The sequence below is a fragment of the Diceros bicornis genome, chromosome 3 (genome assembly GCF_020826845.1).
Source record: "Diceros bicornis minor isolate mBicDic1 chromosome 3, mDicBic1.mat.cur, whole genome shotgun sequence".
Taxonomy (NCBI): domain Eukaryota; kingdom Metazoa; phylum Chordata; class Mammalia; order Perissodactyla; family Rhinocerotidae; genus Diceros; species Diceros bicornis.
Genome location: NC_080742.1, coordinates 51924891 through 51947224, shown reverse-complemented (window position 1 = coordinate 51947224; position 22334 = coordinate 51924891). Strand labels below are relative to the sequence as shown.

The window sequence follows — 22334 nt, the reverse complement described above, 5'->3', positions numbered from 1 at the left end:
GAAAACCCCCCAACTGCAGACGCAAGTTAAGCAAATATTTGTAGCTGCCAGTAAATTCCAGCGGCTTTTTATAGCGCGGCTCTCTGCGCCCGGGGCCAAGTCGTGCTGCTAAATATTGCTGACCACTTTTTCTTTTATGGCTTTCATGTCACTTAGCTATTGAGAGTAAGATGGATTTGCGCGGAGCCCTCACCGCGCTGCGATTCTCGCCCCCCAGGTCTGCGCGGGGCGGCCATTGGCGGCGGAGCGTCACGTGACCGCGGGGGCGTGCCAATGTGCGCCCTCACGGGTGTCAAGCCCCTGCCAGTGTGTGCGATCGAGATCGTGAATCAACGCGATGCAAAAAGCGACCTACTACGACAGTTCGGCGATCTACGGTGGCTACCCCTACCAGGCAGCCAACGGGTTCGCTTATAATGCCAGTCAGCAGCCGTACTCGGGGCCCGGGGCACTGGGCGCAGACGGCGAGTACCACCGACCCGCCTGTTCACTCCAGTCGCCTGCCAGCGCCGGGGGCCACCCCAAGGCGCACGAGCTGAGCGAGGCATGTCTGCGAACCCTGAGCGGCCCGCCCAGCCAGCCCTCTGGCTTGGGCGAGCCACCCCTGGCCCCACCGCCGCCCCAGGCCGCGCCCCCAGCCCCACAGCAGCCTCAACCCCCGCCACAGCCCCCTGCGCCCGCTCCTGCCGCGCCCCCGCCCCCCTCTTCAGTATCCCCACCTCAGAATGCCAGCAGCAACCCCGCCCCTGCCAGCGCTGCCAAGAGCCCCCTGCTCAACTCGCCCACGGTGGCCAAACAAATCTTCCCCTGGATGAAAGAGTCTCGGCAAAACACAAAGCAGAAAACCAGCGGCTCCAGCTCAGGTAAAGGGGTGCCTTCTGGAGGAGGGTCCTCTGGCCTGCTCCTGGCCCCCCAAGCCACCTCCAGCCACAGCCAACACTGCCTGGGAGGGCTGGAAGATTCCAAGAATTCACTGCTCCTCCTCTCCCCACCCCACAAAGGTTTCCAGAGTCTTTGCAACTAGGGAGATGACAGGACACTGTGTGCCCAGGAAACCCCAGAGAGAGACCTGATAGGAGTCTCCCTGGACTTCTCCAAGAGCAAGTGGGGTCTAGCAAGTTTGGAATCCCTTGTTCCACTCTTGGAGTTAGGACCTTTGAACAGAGCAGACCTGAGCTCCACTCTCTCTCTCTTTTTTTTTTTTTTTAAAGCAAGTTCATTCATTTATTTTTTTTATTTTTTTTGTGAGGAAGATCAGCCCTGAGCTAACATGCGTGCTAATCCTCCTCTTTTTGCTGAGGAAGACCGGCTCTGAGCTAACATCTATTGCCAATCCTCCTCCTCTTGGTCCCCCAAAGCCCCAGTAGATAGTTGTATGTCGTAGTTGCACATCCTCCTAGTTGCTGTATGTGGGACGCAGCCTCAGCGTGGCTGGAGAAGCGGTGTGTCGGTGGGCACCTGGTTGCCAGTAGCAGAGCGCGCACACTTAACCGCTAAGCCATGGGGCCAGCCCTCCACTCTCTCTTTTTAGCACAATTCCTCATTTCCAGTGAAACAGTGACACCCACCCCACACTGAAATGTGGCAGAATAAAAGCCCAAGTAATCACCCTCCAAGTCAGAATCAATGCTTTCCCTACAATCAGAGCTTATTTTTAATTTTTGCTCCAGCAGATGGAGTGGCTGCCTTACCTCTGAAGGCCCAACTCAGACTTAGTATAATGAAGGCAGCCAGGGATCTCCTGGGAGAAGGGTTTCAGACTTGTCATCCTAATAGGAAACACATGGGCCTCCTGGAACCAGACTCCAGTGGAGGATAGGCCCTAGGTCTTGGGCTTCCCAGCATCTTGGTCACCTTTGCCCCTCCTTTCTCCATTTGCCAATGCTTTGCTCTGAGCCTGAGCAGCTGGGACCCTCGAGCCAGGATTTGGGGGGCCAGGGAGGGCAGGAGGCTGTGAGATTAGTGGGCAAAGCTGGGGCAGGCTGCTTAATGACATGGAGAACTCTAATTAATAGGAACCAGCATCAGGGGCCTGGGCCTCCCCACCAGAAAGGGATACTTTAAATGGTATCTCTTCCTTTGGGTAGAGAAGGCCTTCTAGATTGGGGCTTGCACTCCACCCATCTTCGCTGGGTAAATTAAATAAGTGGCCAGTAGAGGCAACTTTCCAATCCTTCAGTTAGACGGTGAGGGAGGGAAAGGTTTATTGAGTATATATTAGGTGCCCAACATTCCAGTTACTGTGAAGGGAATGAAGACGGTGGGACCTGCCCACAGGGAGCTGGTAGTTTGATAGGCCTGAAGGCTCAGTAAACGAGTCAGAAAGTGAAAGCTCCAGGAAGGAAATACCAGGAAGGCAAAGGAGGGGGGGTCTACATTTCTATCCTTACCCCCTTGGAGAAGCCTATGATTTGCAATTTGACTGAATGAGGGCCTAGCTACTGTTACCGACACTGTTTGCCCACCAGGACAGAGGACAGCACCTAGTTCTTCCTCCCCATTTCTTGGCCCTGACGCATGAAGGATCTTTGGCGCCTGGAGCAAGGAGGGGCCTGGCTGGGTCAGGGGCTAGGCGGGGCCGCGGTCGGCCCCTGACGCCATTCTTCCTCTCTCCTCTGTCCTCGCAGGGGAAAGCTGCGCCGGCGACAAGAGCCCGCCTGGGCAGGCGTCGTCCAAGCGGGCGCGCACGGCCTACACGAGCGCGCAGCTTGTGGAACTGGAGAAGGAATTCCACTTCAACCGCTACCTGTGCCGGCCGCGCCGGGTGGAGATGGCCAACCTGCTGAACCTCACCGAGCGCCAGATCAAGATCTGGTTCCAGAATCGCCGCATGAAGTACAAGAAGGATCAGAAGGGCAAGGGCATGCTGACGTCATCAGGGGGCCAGTCCCCAAGTCGCAGCCCCGTGCCCCCCGGCGCGGGCGGCTATCTGAACTCTATGCATTCTCTGGTCAACAGTGTCCCATACGAGCCCCAGTCGCCCCCGCCTTTCTCCAAGCCCCCCCAGGGCGCCTATGGGCTGCCCCCCGCATCCTACCCCGCACCCTTGCCCACCTGCGCGCCCCCGCCACCCCCGCAGAAGCGCTACGCGGCGGCAGGTGCGGGCGCCGGGGGCACACCCGACTATGACCCACACGCGCATGGCCTGCAGGGCAACGGCAGCTATGGGACCCCACACTTACAGGGAAGCCCCGTCTTCGTGGGGGGCAGCTATGTGGAGCCCATGAGCAACTCTGGGCCGGCCCTCTTTGGGCTAACGCACCTCCCCCACGCCGCCTCGGCCACCATGGACTACGGGGGTGCTGGGCCGCTGGGCAGCGGCCACCATCATGGGCCTGGGCCAGGGGAGCCGCACCCCACCTACACGGACCTTACCGCCCACCATCCTTCTCAGGGAAGAATTCAGGAAGCCCCCAAGCTCACCCACCTGTGATGGTGGGCTCGGGGCTGCGCGCCAGGAGAGCCCCCGGCCCCCCCACCTTTCTTCTTCTTTTGCATTTTTTTGTTTTGTTTAGGGTTTTTCCTGTCCCTCCCTTTTCTCTCTCCTCCGCCCCCCCGGCTTCCCATCCCCCACCCCATTTTGTTTTCTTTGGTAACGCGTTTTTATAGTTTATGTGACGTAGCAATCTTGGTTGCTGGAATGGCTGTCAGTATCAGTAGCGGTATTTATCTCCTCCCGCCCCTCACTCGGCCGCTGGCCCTGCACCCTTTACCTTCTCTACTCTTTGATCAGAAACAGGGTATATGAACAAATTTTCTAGCCGAGTTCTTCAATGTGAATTTGTTCGTACATTATGGCTCCCGAGAGGAAGCGATTACTTTTAAAAATTTTTTTAGTTTTTTTTTTAATTGCACTTCTTGTAAAGAGCGAGAAAAAAATCAAAGGCGCTTTGAAACAGGGGCTCCCTGTGCAAGGATGACTAAGTGTACGTCTTTCCGTGTGTGTATGCTGGTTAACAGTCAGATTTATTTATATTTTTTTTGCAAGCATTGAATAATCTAAGTTTTAAATATTATTTATCCCCATCCGTTCGTATTTATATTAAAGAAATTCTGTACCCTGATTGTTCAGAAGGTTTCTTGGGCCTTTTGTTCAATGGTGTATTGGCGTACATAGTAAATTTTTTTATTTGAAAGGGAAATATAATTCCTTTATAAAAACGGTAATGATGCAATAATATCAGAGAGGATCCAGCTTTTGACAGCAGTGATTTAGGTTTGTAACATCCGGCGAAACTGAAAAAAACAATCTGTAAACGCGAAAAACGCTAGATTTGTTTTGAGAGTTCTACATTCCTTGCTGCTCACATTCTGAGAAACAAAACACACAAAAAAATAAAGTTTTTATTCTGAATAATATCCGTGTTCGGAAGGGGTTCTTTGGCCGAAGATGGGGTTCTGCGTGGAATTCAAGCAGACGCAAACTGGCGGACCAGGCCGCGGCAGCCCTGCAGTTGTGGCGTGGGGCCTGGCCAGGCGGCTCGCCTGGGAGCACGGCGAATTCTCGGGAGGGCAGCCGGAGCTCTTGGCGGCGGCAGCTCTGGAAACGCTGAGCGGCCAGTCCGCTGGGCTGTCTGGTTCCCAGCTGCCACGGAGGCCGGCCGCGGATACACGGGCTGCGGAGTGCTGAGTGTGGGAGAAACAAAGGCAGCCGAGGCGCGGCGGGGGGTGCACAGGTGCCCGGGCGGCCCCGCCAGGGAATAAGGCAGGGCTGTTTTCACGATCTTCTTCCGGTCAAAGCGGCCCAGCCAACGCCTTAACCCCGGGAATCGCCAGCTGCGCGGAGGATGCCAAGCACCTTCTAAGAGAAGCGGACTGTGCGGATGCTGCGAGGTACCTCGTCAGGCCAGTGAGCGCGAGTCAGCTCGAAAGAGACTGAAGTTCACCCGGATCTCCAGCAAAAGAAGGGCTGAGGTTCGAGGAGCCGCCCTGAGCCCTTCTCTGGACTGCTTGAGCCCCAGCATGGGCTTCCTCCCGGAATTTGGGATTTGGCATTCTCCGAATTTATTTTCCTCTCCTTCTTCCCTCCCCACTTTCCTTTTATGGCCCCAGGGGGAGGGGGAGAGAGGAAGGAGATTGGTATCCTTCTAATAAAAATGCAATTTTATAAGTACTTCTTTCATTTGATGCTACCGGAGTTAAACATTACATTTCTACTCCTGGATTTAAGAGAGGGCTGTGTACTGCCTGGCTGGCAGAGGCAAAGGCAGGCACTGGAAAGGGAAATATTTTCATCTTCAGATTAAAGAACTGTTCAGAGAAGCAACCAATTCAGAAAGTGCAAACCTCAGAACTGCATCCCCATCAGCATCCTCCCTCAAAGCTGGAAGTAAGGAACCACCTGCGTCTGGGGATTGGGAGCATCTGATGTGAGAGATAAATCTCCCTTCTCCCTGGATTGTATCTTTCAGAGGCAGAAGTGAAAAATGTCGCCATTTTGTTTGCAATCCAAAATATCTATCATCATGGCCTCTATCTCCCCCCTGAGAAGCTCCCTCAGATGATCTTTTAGAAAGAGGCACTGGAGCCATCTCTGGGTACCTGCTGGGTCCACAGGAGCTGCTTGTAGAGAACTTCCTCACGTTTTAAGAAAAAGAAAAAGGCTCAGAAGATGCAAAGCCAGGCAGCTGTAGAGATCTGGATTTTTCTCTCACAGCCAGAGTGCTTCCCCCACATTGTCCTGGGGTTCCTGATACATACTTTTTGCTTTTTAAAGAGTTTGGGTTGTGGAAGAAGATTTGCTCCCCACCCCACCCTACCGCACCCTCTCTGCCAAAATATGGCGCACCTCAGAAATACAGAGGCTGGAAAATCAGTCTTTGTGAGAACTGGAGCTTCTGCCCTTTTGGTTGTTCAGATCTGAACTGAGCAGGCTGAGTAGACACAGGGGTCTTCTTTCAAGTAATAATTTTAGAGAAGTGTATAAAATTACCTGGGAAATAAGGAACAGTGGAGAAGGAGAGAAAGCTATCCACCCAGAGAGGAAAATCTTTCAGAGATACCACTATTTGAATCCGTTTCTAAAATCTACTCTTTAGCTGAGGAAGAACTGGTTTTGAGGCTTCCTCCTTCCCTCAGGGCACAGATTTTTAAATGAGATTTCAATATAATTTTGCATATCTGGCCAGTCAAGACATCCATTTTGGCTTTCAAAGAAAAAATATCGATCTCATCCCCAGGTTCCTAGATATTAAAAAGAAATCCTTATTAAAATATCTCCTGAGTTAAAGTAATAGATTTGGGGATGATTTCAGTGTTGATGGTCAAAGAAAAGGGTTTTCTTCCAGATGGTATTTGAATTAAGGCAGCTGAAGCAAGCAGAAAGCTCTCACCCACGCAGACCCTGACAAAGCCTCAGCGATATGGGGGCAGTGCTGCTCCCTCTCCATAGCCCCCCCCTTAACCCCTCAATATTTCTGAAAAAAACAAATACCAAAAGCCACCATCCCCAGAGTCCGCAAAGCACCTTTCCTAAAAGCAGTCTTATAACTCTTTCCAGTGCCAAAAAATATCTTTAAAAAGACTAGTTTTCCTTGTTTACTTGCGTTTCCTGCTCTCCTCTTTGCTCAGCCACATTTGATCTTGGAAAGAGGTCGAAGCTGAAATGTGTTCTTAAGGGCCAGAAGCTGTCAAGGCTTTTGGTGAGCAAGATTGATCGCGCCCAGACTTCCTTCAGAGCTTTGTTTGGAATAAAAGCAAGAAAACTGAAAAACTTCACATTTTCCAAAATAGCATCTCTATCTGTAAGGCAATGCTCTGGGCTAGTCAGCGATGGAGGCCACTTTATATCTAATTTCCAACCCAAGCCCCCTTTGATGCTGGCCTCAGAGATGGAGTCCTATCGTTGTGCTTTGGTCGGCCTTTCTTGTTTTCTTCGGAGATTTTTCTCTCCCGCCAACCTCTCTCTCTCTGGCCATCAGAATGATTTATTTTCCTGCCACTGATGCCTGCCGGCCTGGAGGAGTCTGATCTCTTGGTCCATTTCAAAGGAAGCAAAAGCGAATCATCATCCTCAGAGTTTGGGGGAAAAGAGATACCTCCAGATTTCTCTCTCAGCCTCCTCCCCTCTTTCTGGCTTGGTGGATTTTTTAAAAGTTATTGTTTGGTACCTAAAGGTGTTATCTTTTGAACTCTCCAGCACAGTCCAAGATGCTCTCAGTCTCAAGCCTCCAAATTGGAAAAAAAGAGAGAGTGAACAGAGAAGGAGATCCTTTATATTCTTCTTTGGGTCGCCCTCTCTCACCCGCGGTGCTGTTTCCCACAACAGAACCCGGTGCAAACATTCCTGGTGGCCAAGGAGCGGGAAGGTGCGGGAGGCAATTCGGGCTGCCAGGGAGCACCCACCGCATCTGAACCAACAAGCCCCCAATGAGAGCGACAAGGACAAGGAGAAGAAGGGGAGAAAAGAAAGAGGAAAAAAAGAGAAGAAAAAGCACCTTCTCCCTCCCTGCTGCTAACTTCCAACAGACTTCCTGGAAATCAGAAATACTCACCGCACCCGAGCCCTACGGGTATGAAACCCAGAATGCCAGGAGCCGCACTCGCCTCCTCGGGCGCGGCATTTCTTTGGCTAGCTGCCGCCCTGGCTACAGGGATTTGGACACATGGACCTGGGGTTGTTGTCTCGCTTGGCACATGCATCTATCTTTCTCTTGAGCCACTCCTGAAAAGTTGATGGCGCAGGAAGGTCGGGAAGCTTCGAGAGCCGCCTCCCGTTTTCCACTTCCCGTTGGAACCAGATGCATAGCTGCCTTGAAAAAGCCGGCTAACAATGGGCCGGGGTCCGGGGTCTGGGGGCGCGGACTGCGAGCTGGGCTTTGGGAGGGGGGTGAGAGCCTGCGGGAGGTGGGGGAAGGAGAGACAGACAAGGAGAGAGGGAGGGAGAGAGGGGAGGAGAGGGAAAAAAAGAGAGAAAAACAGACGGACAGAGAGGAAGGAAAACAGAAATACGGAGAGATCAGTTCTGAGATCCAGGAACTGGTTTTAGAAAAGGCGGTGGAGGAAAAGGGAAATAAAAGGGGGGGACCCTAAAAAGAATCCTTTTTCCCCTCTCTCTTCTCTTTCTCCTTCCCTCTCTCTTTCTTCTTCCTGTCTCATCTCTCCTCTCCCTCTGCTCCTTCCTCCTGCCTTAGAAGAACTTATGTGGCTGGGATGCGGGGGCCCTCGGGTGTCAAAACTTTGAAGATTAATGGATTACTTTGTTAATGACTGCAGGCGTCAGACTGAGGTGCTTAAATGATTTGTGAGGTGCGAGGCGTCTTCCCGACAGTCCCAAACAATGCGCGGAGTGTGCGGGGGAGGCAGAGGGCAGCCGCCGGCGGACCGGCAGCAGGGCTCACACTCACACACTCGCACACTCGCACACACTCCCAGGCGCACACACTAGATCCTTGCTGATCAAAAAACAGGCAGGCACCCTCGCCCCCACACACTCCCAGGCATCCCCACCCACACCCACACCCACACCCACATATATGTATTTTTGCCCTGAAAAAAGTGTAAATAAAGCCTCGCTGGCCCCCAATGAGGCGTTCCTTCCCGACTTTTTTGGATCAATCAAACAGACAGTGGCTTCTTTTGATTAAAGCCCAAATTGTCATTGGGCAGAAGCAATCATGTGACAGCCAATTCGGTCCAATTTCAACCTTGTCTCCATGAATTCAATAGTTTAATAGTAGCGCGGTCCCCATACGGCTGTAATCAGTGAATTAGAAAAAAAACACCCCAGCAGCGATCTTCTATGATAGATTTTTTTTTCCTCTGCGCTCTCCTTTTTCCTGGGCCTTGCCCCCCCAAAGCCCCTCCAGAAGAGGGAACTTTTTCTCCGAGGGGGCTCCAAGGAGAAGGCCATGAATTACGAATTTGAGCGAGAGATTGGTTTTATCAATAGCCAGCCGTCGCTCGCTGAGTGCCTGACATCTTTTCCCCCTGTCGCTGATACATTTCAAAGTTCATCAATCAAGACCTCGACGCTTTCACACTCGACACTGATTCCTCCTCCTTTTGAGCAGACCATTCCCAGCCTGAACCCGGGCAGTCACCCTCGCCACGGCGCTGGCGGCCGCCCCAAGCCGAGCCCCGCGGGCAGCCGCGGCAGCCCAGTGCCCGCTGGCGCCCTGCAGCCGCCCGAGTACCCCTGGATGAAGGAGAAGAAAGCGGCCAAGAAAACCGCGCTGCCGCCCGCCTCGGCCGCCGCCGCCACCGGCCCTGCCTGCCTCAGCCACAAAGGTCAGTCCAAAGACTTGGCCCCAGGTCCTCGGGACCCTCTTCCCCCTCTGGGCTGCCCCAAGAGCCGTTATGGGGGGAGGGAAGCGTGGGCTGAGAGAGAAGAGGGAGAGGGAGAGGTGCTTGGCTGCCTTCCCTTCCCCTGTGGGCTCAGGAGTGGGTTTGATGGAGAGAAAGGGATCCTGCGCTCCACAATGAGACATATATATATTTTTAAGAAGGGGGGGGGGACTTTCCCTAACTTGTGTAATGTGGGATGATTTATTTGAGTTGGAACTGACCTCCTCTTGTCTAGTTGTCTTAGAGTTTGGCTTTTTGACAGTAATGAAGAGTGATAGATCGCTCTTGCTCAGCTAAGCAGCTGATGCATTAATTATAAATTGTGGTGTGGCTAATATAAAGTTTGCTTCCGGATGGAGAGGTTGGGGGAAGCTAAAGGCAGGAATTTGATGGAGGTGGAAGAGATGGGGTCTCCCCGGGCTGGGCTCCCAGGAAAGGCAGCACAATAGCTCTACTGCATCCAGGGGCGGCCATTTTGTTGCAGTTGATCTTTTCTGCTATATTTATTCTCCAGTGGAATAACCCCGCTCGGACCCCTCCACCTCCAACTGTGCGTGTGTCTCTTGTTGGTTTCCCTTTCCGCAGAATCCCTGGAAATCGCCGATGGCAGCGGCGGGGGCTCCCGGCGCCTGAGAACTGCTTACACCAACACTCAGCTTTTAGAGCTGGAAAAAGAATTTCATTTCAACAAGTACCTTTGCAGACCCCGAAGGGTGGAAATTGCAGCTTTGCTGGATTTGACTGAGAGACAAGTGAAAGTGTGGTTTCAGAACCGGAGGATGAAGCACAAGAGGCAGACGCAGTGCAAGGAGAACCAAAACAGCGACGGGAAATTTAAAAGCCTGGAAGACTCTGAGAAAGTGGAGGAGGATGAGGAAGAGAAGTCGCTCTTTGAGCAAGCCCTCAGCGTCTCCGGGGCCCTTCTGGAGAGAGAAGGTTACACTTTTCAGCAAAATGCCCTCTCTCAGCAGCAGGCTCCCAATGGACACAATGGCGACTCCCAGAGTTTCCCAGTTTCGCCTTTAACTAGCAATGAGAAAAATCTGAAACATTTTCAGCACCAGTCACCCACTGTTCCTAACTGCTTGTCAACAATGGGCCAGAACTGTGGCTCTGGCCTAAACAATGACAGTCCCGAGGCCCTCGAGGTCCCCTCTTTGCAGGACTTTAACGTTTTCTCCACAGATTCCTGCCTGCAGCTTTCAGATGCAGTCTCGCCCAGTTTGCCAGGTTCCCTCGACAGTCCTGTAGATATTTCAGCTGACAGCTTTGACTTTTTTACAGACACACTCACCACAATTGACTTGCAGCATCTGAATTACTAAAAACATTAAAGCAAAACAAAGCATCACAAAACAAAAACCCCTTTGACCAGGTGGTTTTGCCTTCTTTTATTCTGAGAGTTGATTTTTCTTTTATTTTCTTCCCAGCCTACCCTCTCCCTCCTTTAAATGTTGACGATTTTCTGTTTAGTGATTCCCCTGACCCAGTTTCAGAGCCATCTTTTACAGATTATTTTGGAGTTTTAGTTGTTTTAAATCTCATCCAACAACCCTCTATGTGATTTCCTGAAAGCAATATATGAGGCCTGCAAGAAAGTGATCATATAATTGTATCTTCACTTTCTTTTTATTTTTGTATTACATTAGGATGCATTGTCATGCGTATTTTTTGGTAGAATAAATTCTCCTTTGCTATAAGTAGCTTTCTTATTTTTTTCTCCCCCTCTTTCTCAAGGCTCATAATGTTTTCTTTTTCTTCGTTTAGTCTAACTTGGTAAATAAAATTCTGGTCACGATTCATCTTTTTCAATTTTAATATATTTATTAAAGGAGCATGTTTAAAGTCATCAATAAATAGCAACAAAAAAGAAAGCCAGAAAATGGTTAGGGCTTCTGAGAAATGTTTTGCATTTTTTTTTAAGGGAATGGATTTGGTTTTTTAGTGTAGAGGTTCAAGCCATAGATTTAAACTGGTAATAGAAACAGGACTGGGCAGCCTCCGAGTTGGGCCAAGCCCAAGCTTCTGAAAGTGGAGAAATAAAGTGCCTACAGAAACCCCCAATTCCAGGTTGGAGGAACATGGAGTTTCTTTAACAAGCTACCAGTCTCCAGTCAATAACATAATAAGTTATCAACAATTCATTTATTTATACACATTTGTTTCAAACATCTATATTCCAACCCCCTCCCCCACATATCCCGCACATTTTCAGTGTGGTGGATTAGTCTCCCAGCTGTTGATGGGTCCAGGCAAACAGACCTAAAAGAGAAAAACAAAAATAAAACAAAACAATGGTTACTAGCTGGAAAATACATTTCAGAAAGGGTTCTTTCCAATTCTCTGGTTCAGTCATTCTAGGATTCGTTTTTTCAGGGTCATAAAATCAATATTTCATTCTTAAATCTGTTTACATGGCAAATAATGGATCATGAAAGCTTTGAAGTCAAGTTAGTAAGTTGAGATTTCAAATGGAGTGTTTCTGCACCCTAGGTTATAAATTAATCCAGTTTCTAGAAAGAGAAAGAGAAAAAGCACTTTAAATGAAATATCAATAAAATGTGATCTAGGGTATGTTACTGGGTTGTTCTGTTTTTTTTTTTCTCCCTTCTAAGTCTCCCCATGTTTATTTTTCTCCGTACTGAGCTGTTCTGATGGCTCCTTACTTACCGTGAGAAAACGCAGCGTGTAAGCAACATGTGTGGGGGCGGGTTGATTTAAGAACCCGGCTCTTAATAGCAAAGGCTTGGAAGTTACAAGGAAATCGCGGTCTTTCTCCGTGGGTTTGCTCCCTACCTTTCCCCACCTCTTTGCCCCCTAAATCCCCGCAGCGGCGGAGGCATGTGAGGACCCCGGCAGGTCTCCTGCCCTAAGCGCTGAGCGAAGCAGGGCGGCCCGGCCGCGGCCGGGGCTGAGCCGCTGCCGTTTGCGATTCGTCCTACGCTCATAAATCAAACGCTTTCCATGAATGAGAATGTCATCAAAGAGATCAATTGCAGGAACACATGCACAAATAAAAATCCTCTTACGTATTTGCCGGGGATCCCCGTCCGAAAGCATTAAGTTAGAAGGCGTTTAGTCATAATTCATTTTTATTGCTCTTTTAAAACAACAGCTTGGCTGAGCCGCGGATGCCATGAACAGCTCCGGGCCTCGGCGGCGTTTTGTCTCCTCCTCGCTCCTTCCCTTTCTAGTAGAATAGCCCTGAAAGAGGCGCTTTGAGCCCAGCAAGCCGCTTGCAGGCGATCATTTAAATAGGGACCAAGCTCGCCTATTCACCCACTCTCCGGTGGCGTTTAAAGACACTTCAGCTCGAGTCGTGGGGCCCCGGCCTACTTGTCCACAGGACCAAGGGTCTCCTACGCGGGGGAATGAGCCCCTGGATTTCGTGGGGGTGGGGAAGGAATCGAGGTACGGAAGCCTGCGGGCTCGAGGCCAGAGGAGGCTGCCTTTGTGAGCGGCACCGGGAAAGCAGCGCTCTGGGCGGCCAGCCGGGGCGGAGCCGGCTCAGCCGCGAGAGCCCGGCCTGCAGGGAGCGGGAGGCAGTGCTGGGAGGCGGGTCGGTCGCCGACCCGTGTGTCTGCGGGCCTGTGTGCGACTGCAAGCTTGTGATCTCAAGAAAAACAGCCCACCCACCCTGGCCCAGAAAAGAGGCCTGGAGGGAGGAAGAGAGGTGGAGGGAGAGGCGCGCAGAGGCCGAGAACTAGCAGAGGAAGGAGAGCGGTGGAGGCCCGGGGCGGCTTTGTGGCGTGAGCCCTGTGGCCGAGGGGGTCGCGCAAACCTGGGCCGAGGAGGCCAACAAAAGGACAGGAATGAGGCAAGCGGGGAAGAACGTACCGACAAGCTTCGGCTCGGAGAGCATATTGTCCGCAGTGCCAGCCCCTCACGTCCTGCCTCCTCCCCCACAGGAGCGCCTTCTCTCCCCGTCGCTAGAGGACTGGCTCTCCCAAGGAAGCCGCCTCCAGGAGGGCTGCCTTGCCTTGCCTTTTCCCTTCTCTAAGATGAGGTTCCCCAGGTGCAGAAATTGGGGCAGGAGTGACCTTTCCCGCCTCTGCTCCCTCTTAACCAAGATTGGGGATGGGTCAAAGGTCACAGGAAAATACCATTTCAAAAGGAAATGTTTAGGGAGAATGTTTCTCTGCTACTGAGGGAATCCATAGTCAAATGTTTGCAAGAGTTTGTCAGCAAATGTCCCTCTTGCGGGGACAGGTTTGGGGGGAACTTCTCTATGTGGAGAACAGAACGCAGAATCCTGAAAAGTTGACTAACATTAAGGATGTGCCTGCCTCAAGCAAAACTTCCTTCTTCTAACTGGGGAGGGAAAACTAGAGGGGAGTGGGAACCCCAAATCCACATACAATCCTCAGGTACATTTCATCTGTCAGATTCCCATGGGGTAAACATGGTCAGAGAAAAATCTATACAGCCTTAGCTGCAAAGCTTCTTGGATGATCTCTGCATTTCTTTTACCTAAGAATGCATCAATTCTCGGCCTCTGTTTGGCCTTTTCTCTCTACAAGCCAAGGGTTGACACGAAACCTAATAGTAAACAGCAATTAACGACCCCATCAGCATCAGGGTAGGATGAGAGTGATGGAAAACAGGACCCCTGGCCTGGGATGACGCTGAGATTTGCACGTGTCTCTCTGGGGAAAGACTTGAAGGTTCACTCAAGCAACTACACAGTCGGTTACAAAGGGGAGGAGGTGGTGTTGGGGGAGAAGAAAACGTCCGGTTCACCATCAGCCATCTGTCTACCGCCCCTCCCACCTGCCAGCCCCCACTCCCACTTCAGACGTGCAGTAGAATGGGGTGTGGATGGATAAAGGAAGCTCTACCACTCCTAATATCCTCCCCCAGAAAAGGCGAAACGTTGCGGGGGAGTTCAGCGTACTTTGTTGGAGCTGTGGTCTCACCCCTTGAGGCCCCCACCGGAGCAGCGCTCAGGCTCCTGGATCCTGGGGAGCCGGCAGATGGCCTGCAGCGCACGGCCCGGCCCCCACGCTGGCCACGTCCGCTAGCGTCATCTCTCTCCCCCGCCTCCTACCCCTCAAAATCCAGTGTCCGAGTATCTCCAGATCTCGTAGGGCTCCCGGACCAAAGCTGAGTGGGGAGGAGAAAGGGGCGGAGAGCGAGGAGAGAGGGAGGGCAAAGAGCCGGGCCACCCGCGGCCTTTTCCGGCAAGCGTAGCTCCTAGGGCTCACCCGTTCCCGGGCGTCGAATTACAGAAACTCCTTATTGCCATGTTAATAGCCAGTGTGTGTGCGTCGGAGTGGGGGGAGCTTCGGAGACCCTCCGCGGAGAAGGGAAGTTTCTTTTCTTGCCCTCGTCCCCTCCACGCCCACCCAGGTTCCTCCCAGCCAGCTCTCTGCGCACTTCCCTCTCCGTTCAGAGGTTGGAGAGCTGGTGGCCCAGCCTCGTGCGCTCCTCACTGCCCCACGGCACCACAGCAGGAACTGTGCAGTGAAAGCGCCCGGGGACCTGCCCTTCCAGCTCGGCGCGCCTCCGGGCTCAGCCTGTGTGCTGGAGGCCGCCAAGCGAGCTCCGGCCCACTGATTCCCGACCCAAGAGAGAACGGAGCCCTCTTGTCTTCTCACCTCTTGCCAGTTCATCTTTCTTTGCATGGTGGGGAGGGAGGCGGAGACGGGGGATGCCTCCAGGCCCCCACCTCCTGGAGGTGGGGGGGGCGAGCGGCGTCGGCGCGCGCAGAAGGCAGCCTCTGTTCCCCTTCACCCCAGCGCTCCGAATCTGCCCTTGCAGCCACCGCAGCTGCTGCCGCCGCCTGGGCTGCCTGGGGGGGCGACTGCGCGTCACCCAGACTGAGGAGCGCCGGGGATTTAAATGCCACTGAAACGGTGATCCATCACCGCGCGAGCCAGCAAACTTTCGCAGGAGGCTCCGCCATTGGTTTATTTAGTCACGTGCCCCTCCCCAAGCGCCCTCCGCCCTCCCGCCCCCCCTCTGGCGCACTGTACATTCATATCATTTTTCTTCTCCGGCCCCATGGAGGAAGTGAGAAAGTTGGCACGGTCAACCAGGGCTTCACAGGACCCGGTCACTCAGTGACAGATGGACAATGCAAGAATGAGCTCCTTCCTGGAATACCCCATCCTCAGCGGTGGCGACTCGGGGACCTGCTCAGCGCGAGCCTACCCCTCCGACCATGGAATTACAACTTTCCAGTCGTGTGCAGTCAGTGCCAACAGCTGTGGCGGCGACGACCGCTTCCTAGTGGGCAGGGGGGTGCAGATCAGCCCGCCCCACCACCACCATCACCACCACCATCACCACCCCCAGCCGGCCACCTACCAGACTCCCGGGAACCTGGGGGTGTCGTACTCCCACTCGAGTTGTGGTCCAAGCTACGGCGCGCAGAACTTCGGCGCGCCTTACAGCCCCTACCCGTTAAATCAGGAAGCAGAAGTAAGTGGTGGGTACCCCTCGTGCGCTCCCGCTGTTTACTCTGGAAATCTCTCATCTCCCATGGTCCAGCATCACCACCACCACCAGGGTTATGCCGGGGGCGCGGTGGGCTCGCCTCAGTATATTCACCACTCATATGGACAAGAGCATCAGAGCTTGGCCCTGGCCACGTATAATAACTCCTTGTCCCCTCTCCACGCCAGCCACCAAGAAGCCTGTCGCTCCCCTGCATCAGAGACGTCTTCTCCAGCGCAGACCTTTGACTGGATGAAAGTCAAAAGAAACCCTCCCAAAACAGGTCAGTCTTGCCATTCTGTGGATGCTTCTTGATGATTCTGGAAGGAGCTGGTATGCTTAGTTTCCAAGTAAAATTAATAACGGCTTTTTTTAAAAAAGTTCTTGCTTCCTACCGGTGTTGTAGGGCATGGGCACATTGCCCAGGTGTGTTGGGGCAAAGGAGCATCTGGGACTGTTGTGTTTCCAAAGAGGCTGACTTTTAGAGGTTCTGGGAGTAGGAAGTGGGTAGGTCTGTGTGTGTGTGTGGGGGGGGGGGTTCTGTTAATATCTCCAGGCTCCATTAATCACCGGTCTGACCACGCTAATGGCTGACTTCAGATTAACACTTTACACCTCATCACTCACTCTCCCCAGCCCGGTTTGTGGAGAAATTCTTGATCTCGCCTTTACCTGAATGTTGCTCTGAAGAGTGTAGGGGATTTCATATCGATTGTAAAAATTTTATCTTTTTCTCTTTCATCACTTCCCACCCTGCCCCCAGGGAAAGTTGGAGAGTACGGCTACGTCGGTCAACCCAACGCGGTGCGCACCAACTTCACCACGAAGCAGCTCACGGAGCTGGAGAAGGAGTTCCACTTCAACAAGTACCTGACGCGCGCCCGCAGGGTGGAGATTGCCGCGTCCCTACAGCTTAATGAGACCCAAGTGAAGATCTGGTTCCAGAACCGCCGAATGAAGCAGAAGAAACGAGAGAAGGAGGGCCTCTTGCCCATCTCTCCGGCCACCCCGCCGGGAAGCGAGGAGAAGGCCGAGGAATCCTCAGAGAAGTCCAGCTCCTCGCCCTGCGTTCCTTCCCCAGCGTCTTCTACCTCAGACACTCTGACTACCTCCCACTGAGGCCGCCCCCAGCCCCAGACTCCACAGCCCAGGCTACTCCTCCGGCTGCGACTTCTTACCCAAAGCACATTCTTAGCTTATCTTCCTTTCCATTTACAGCCTCTCTCTTCCTTTCTGATCCTATCTGGGGAGCTCCTGGCTAGAATAATGTGTTTCCAGAGAATTCTAGACTAAAGGTTCAATTGGTGGTGGTGGTGATGGTGGGGCGTTAACTCCTTAATGCAGATTGGGTGCCAGCATCAATTTTCTGGTGGTCCTTAATACCCCTCCCTACTTTTGGGAGATTTCCACAGAACTTACTGTTCCTTTCAGATGCCCTTTGGAAAATAGTCTTCTTTGCCAGCAGAAACATGTCAGAGGAAGGCCTCTCATCTTTTATCTATCTGTATATTTACAGTTCTCCCCTACTTTGCCCTTAAAGTAGGATGGAGAGAGAGGAGAGATTCCAGGAGCTCACGAAGAAGAGATGCACTATGATCATGTTTACACAATTAATTCATCTCTTAATTTAATTGTTTCATGTGTGTGAGTTTGCTGGTTGTAAATACTTTGTCCTGAGAGATTTATCTTTATACAGATTTTCTAGAAACGTTTAGATTAAGCAACTAAAACAGGGTGGGGCAAACTCTCAAAGCTGGTACAATTTTAGATGTGATTATAGGTTAAACAATTAAAGCCCTCATTTAAACTCAATCAGATGCCTCCGAGGATAGTCTCAATTTCTTCTTTCAGTGAGTTCAGAAGGCCTGCAGAACACAAGGTTCAGAAACCTTGCTTCCTGTGCTGTCTCTCTTCATCCCCACCCTTTCTGGTTTCTCTGGCCACACTCTATTTAAAATTTGTGCTGGATTATTGGGAACCTAAAAGTATTCTTCAAATCAGCTTCTTCCTTCCACAGTTATCTTAGCTGGATATGATTTATTTTCAGCTCAGTTGTTAATGTGATGGATGGCACAATGAATGTATATTTTGTGTGATTCGTGAATAGTCTTTTGCATGTCGCACAATGTTTTGATGTCCCTAAAGTACCACACTGAGTTCTATCAGTTATTCTTTGTGAGTCTATGATATTCCCCATTTCCTGTACAATCATGAACAGCTCTGAGATCCTGGAGTGATGTGATCCAGAGCAGAGTTTACGGGTCTTAAGATGTCTGTAATAAATATATTCAAGTTTCAGATATGTTTAAGCATCTGTTTGGCTTAGTTATAATCTGTTGGTTCCTACAAAGTTGGTTCATTTCATGCAGGGAAGGGGATAAAAGTGGTGTGCATTTTCAAAGAGGTGGGCCTTTTCTTGAAAAAAGTAAATGCTTTCCATTATGTAGCTGAAGCTTCTCCTAAAGAGTGTAATTGCACCTAACCGAAGTCTATTTAACAGATTGATTTTCTTTAAAATAAATAGTTCCTTTATTATAATCAAAATTCATAATGGAAAAAATGAGTGATAAAGAAATTTATGAAGCAGATCTATTTTTGAAACAAACATGGATACTTCCTGGGTCAAGTGCTAACCTTTTGACCTCCAACTGAATGTTGACGTATATATAAACAGAACCCCCTTCAAAAGCTGAAACTCTTCAGTCAGTCTTTCCTCACATCAGTGAACCAAGAGCTAAGAGATTCACATTTAATTAGCTCCAGTATAAAGCTGTTTGAGGATGGGTCCCCCACCCCACCCTTCTTCCTTCTTTTTGGATTGCCAGAGAGTGTTCCAATATATTCCACTCTTTTAAACTGAGTGTAGTCTGTTTTCAGTAAACCTTTGCATCTCTCCTCCCATTCCTCTGGTCAGTATCCACCCCTTCCTGCCACTTTCCACAGCTCCCCCCTCCACCCCTCTGGGTTACACATCTCATTCCCATCAGATTCAGCTTTGATTTCACAGTCGTCATGGCTGTAATGGATCCGCAGTTCCAATTCCATGCCACATAACCCAGAAAAAAAAGTTTGTATTTTCTTCTCTGGGCTCAACAGGTTCCTCCAGGTAAACTTGTGGAAGCTGCCGTGAAGTCTTTCAATATTCAAGTTGCTTCCGATTAAGGCATGTCTCTGCTCTCAAACAGAGGAAGCCAGCAAATCAAAGAGTTCAAAGTGGCTCTCCTTGTAGACTTCTTACCACTTTTCCTTTACTTTCACACTTTTTTGGAGGCTTTAATTTAGCCCCAAGAGTAGAGCAGAGATTTTACAGCATCACAAACAAAAACAGACATATGATTCCTTCCTCTCCAAAGGGTGTTTTACAAAGGATGTGCAGGGGGCCAGGGGAGAAATCCTACAAAAACTTGGAATTTGCAGGCCTCCTAGAACACCCATGAGATTTCCTGTACTTCCCTGTCAAAGGGGGCAAGCCCGGACTTTTCAGGCACAGTTACTGCGGCCATATCAAGGGCATCGGGTGCTCTCTCCTCTGCTCCTGGGTTCTGGGGTTGCCTCTAAAAGACCAAGTGGATGGGGGAGAACTTCAAAGTCAGCCAACTCTTTCTTTCATTTCCCCGCCAGGCCTTACACAGTATCTTTTGTTTATTAGTGTAAGGCCATACAGCAAAACAGATGGCCGGTTTCCAAATACTTTAATGTGTTAAAATGTCATTTGCATGCCACTGCCCTGATTTCAATATCTAAAAGCAGGGCCCGACCAGCTGGAATCCCGGAGATTCTAATCTTCAAGGTGCTGTTTTAATGTAGCTGAGAGAGAGGAGAACGATAAATTATGGCTGAACATCCCAAGACTTCTCTAGGTCATGGAATAAATCAGTTAACAAGCAATGCATTTAGGAAACATTAATATACCTTTCAACAAGGAAAACATTTGTATCTTTTTAGTTGCCCCAATCGATTAAATCAAAGGCGCTTAACACATCCTATTTCAAGGTCTCTCTTTTTCTGTTTTGGTCTCTGAGGAGCACAGTTAGCTCCTTGAAAAATGACAGCAATGGTAACTGAAACAACAAAAGAAGAAAAACAGAAAATAACATTTTATGAATAAATTTAAAAAGGACAAGAGTCTCAATTAAGGACTTGAGATAATTGCAACATAAATTTCCAGTTTTCAAATGCTTTTTCCTCACTTCCCTCACTTTCATTCAAAGTACTCCTGAAATTCAGGGTGTCCCCAAACCATGCAGAGTTGAGATCGGCTGCGGCTGTGAAGTCTGCTCTGGGCTTCACCTTTGAAAGTTTACTTTTGGAGGCTATTCAGATGCTGCAGTGTTTTCCTCTGGGGCAATCAGATTCAAACCGATCAATATTTACTCAGTCTGAAAGGGTTGTTGAAAAGGCTGCTAACAACAAATGCTTAGCTGCTCACCCCTGTTTAATCTCAGGTTCACCAAAAGTTCAAGAAGAGATGAATGCTGTGATGGGTCACTTTAGAATGAGTCCCAGCGGTTTATCTGAGCTCTCTGCTAAAGGCAACAATTATAGTTCCATCCCTCTTTGGGAAAGGGGCAACTTTCCTATTATTCTTTTGCTAAACAGTGTTTACTAGAAACTTAAAACACTTTCCTCTCCCTTCCTGGCTCTTTTTTGGGGGGAGGAGGGAGAGGAGCTTCCAGCTGCCTTCTGCCTCCTCTCATCTAGCTTTCTGCCAATCCACTAGGTTTCATTTGACTTAAAATAAATTACATTGAATATTTAAAATACGTTAAATTAGCCTGACAGAAGAGATCCGATTTATTTCAGAAGCCATGAGCTATGAAATGAAGCTCTTTGGGCCATTAGAGTTGGTCTTCTTTGCAAAAGTACAGGGCAAGATTGAATTGAAATCCGTTCGCGTTTGAATAATATTGACAATTAGAGCCCCAATACCCATCTGAGATGGCTGTTTAGACAAGAGTAGGGGGGAGAAGAGGGGGAATTGACTTGTGCAAAAGCAAATAACTCAGGTGGAAAGTCAACTTTAAAATTTTATGCCCTCCTTATGCCCTCCTAGTGCATGAAGTACTGAGATGAAAAAGGAAGACCCAAGGAAGCCAGTCGGGAATGGTGAGAGAAGATGCCGGACACTAAAGCTAATTGCTACAGCTCTTCAGAGGTCAAAGTTCATGTAATCACTGCATAAATGCATACTAAATAGGGATTTATTAAGCTTTTCTGATGGCTGAGCACGTCTGCGAAAAAACGGTCAGTGTTGTTTGTGTTTCTTCCTGAAGAATAATCATTCTTGCAGTAGAAGCTCTGGGAGTCTGAGTCCTTAATTTAATGTTTTGAAGGCAACCCTTCTGCTTTAAAATTTTGAAATCGGTGCATGGACAGCATCTTTCTTTATATTGGATGGGACTGTAAAATACCTCTCTCACTCTTAGAAATGCTATAGCTTTTTCAATACACACAAGAACACAAGCTAGCATGTCTTTATCAGATAAGCTACTCACTGGAGGGCTAACTTTGGTGAACCTCTGCTGTAGATAAGCCTACTTTTTGCCTGCATTTCTGAGAGCACACGCAAGTTCTGCCTTAGGACTTCTTGTGCCTAGAAGACTATAATTGAAAGGGACCCATCTACCCATCCTCTCATTTTATGAACAGAAACACAAGGCACTCAGGGGTGGGTTGATTTGACTTAGAACACATAGTATCAATACAGTACTCTTACTCCCTAAACAAGAACCAAGGTCGCTTAGAACCTGAGGCCAGTCCACTTCCTAATTCTAAATTCCTGATTCAATTTTGCCCATTCCCATTTATTCTATGTGATTTGCGTCATGCTGGATATCGTTTACTTTTTTCCACTTCTGGTTTACTAGCCACCCACTCCGTCAAGTCCTTGATTTTGAGGCCATCAGGATCACTGAATCTTGGAAACAACCTCCCAGCTGAATATTTCTGCCATCTTGTTTGAGCAATACAATGTTGGGCTACTTACTGTTAAAGACATACGTTCTTAAGATATAAAAATAGAGATAGAGAGAGCAGGTAAAATTCAACACATATTTTTGTTGTCGTTGTTTTTAAACCTGCACTAGGGAAGAATAAATGAAAGAGGAGTTAACTGCACCCAAGTTCAACCCCCATTAAATTGTCAAAAATATCAGCTAGAAAGGGCTTAGAGATGCAAGGAACATTCCAGGAGGTATCTTAACCCTGGATCATTTTTCTGTTTGTTTCTGTTCGGTTTGTGGCACAGCATAGCCTCCTGAATTTTTCTGATCCATATTTCTTAATTTTTTCCATGACTCACTCATGTACCTAATACACACACACACACACACACACACACACACACACACCCACCAAGCCCAAACAATTAACATAAAGTTTCTTTGCAACACAATTTTTCACATTTTCCTTACTCTGTGGGGTCCTTCTGATCTCAGCAGAATCTGCTGCCCAAAAGGATATCTATGGTTGTCAGTGTTTGAAAAGCTGAACTGGAAATTCTAGCGTTTTAGAGCCTTATTTTTAGTAACACCCGTCATCAAATATAGCTGACTTTTGATTGCAGAACTGCAAACCAAGTATCAATCAAGCAACTTTGCTCATAGACCCTA

The 22334-nt window shown here is 49.7% G+C and overlaps 3 protein-coding genes across 4 annotated transcripts; all 3 read left to right on the top strand.

Moving 5' to 3' along the window:
* Window positions 1-287: 287 nt before the first annotated feature.
* Window positions 288-4321, top strand: HOXA3 (homeobox A3). Its single transcript, XM_058568857.1, has 2 exons — window positions 288-863; window positions 2628-4321. The coding sequence occupies exons 1-2, from the start codon at window positions 338-340 to the stop codon at window positions 3431-3433; spliced, it is 1332 nt and encodes a 443-aa protein (XP_058424840.1). The 5' UTR covers window positions 288-337; the 3' UTR covers window positions 3434-4321.
* Window positions 4322-8849: 4528 nt separating this feature from the next.
* On the top strand, window positions 8850-10802 carry HOXA2 (homeobox A2). The gene is made up of 2 exons (XM_058568850.1): window positions 8850-9228; window positions 9871-10802. The coding sequence occupies exons 1-2, from the start codon at window positions 8850-8852 to the stop codon at window positions 10608-10610; spliced, it is 1119 nt and encodes a 372-aa protein (XP_058424833.1). The 3' UTR covers window positions 10611-10802.
* Window positions 10803-15063: 4261 nt separating this feature from the next.
* Window positions 15064-18021, top strand: HOXA1 (homeobox A1). 2 transcript variants are annotated; one of them, XM_058527510.1, is made up of 3 exons: window positions 15064-15708; window positions 15912-16006; window positions 16487-16551. In XM_058527510.1, the coding sequence occupies exons 1-2, from the start codon at window positions 15355-15357 to the stop codon at window positions 15969-15971; spliced, it is 414 nt and encodes a 137-aa protein (XP_058383493.1). In that variant the 5' UTR covers window positions 15064-15354; the 3' UTR covers window positions 15972-16006; window positions 16487-16551. The 2 variants fall into 2 exon arrangements, with proteins under 2 accessions (XP_058383493.1, XP_058383490.1); XM_058527507.1 differs by having other exon boundaries at window positions 15064-16006; window positions 16487-18021.
* Window positions 18022-22334: the final 4313 nt, after the last annotated feature.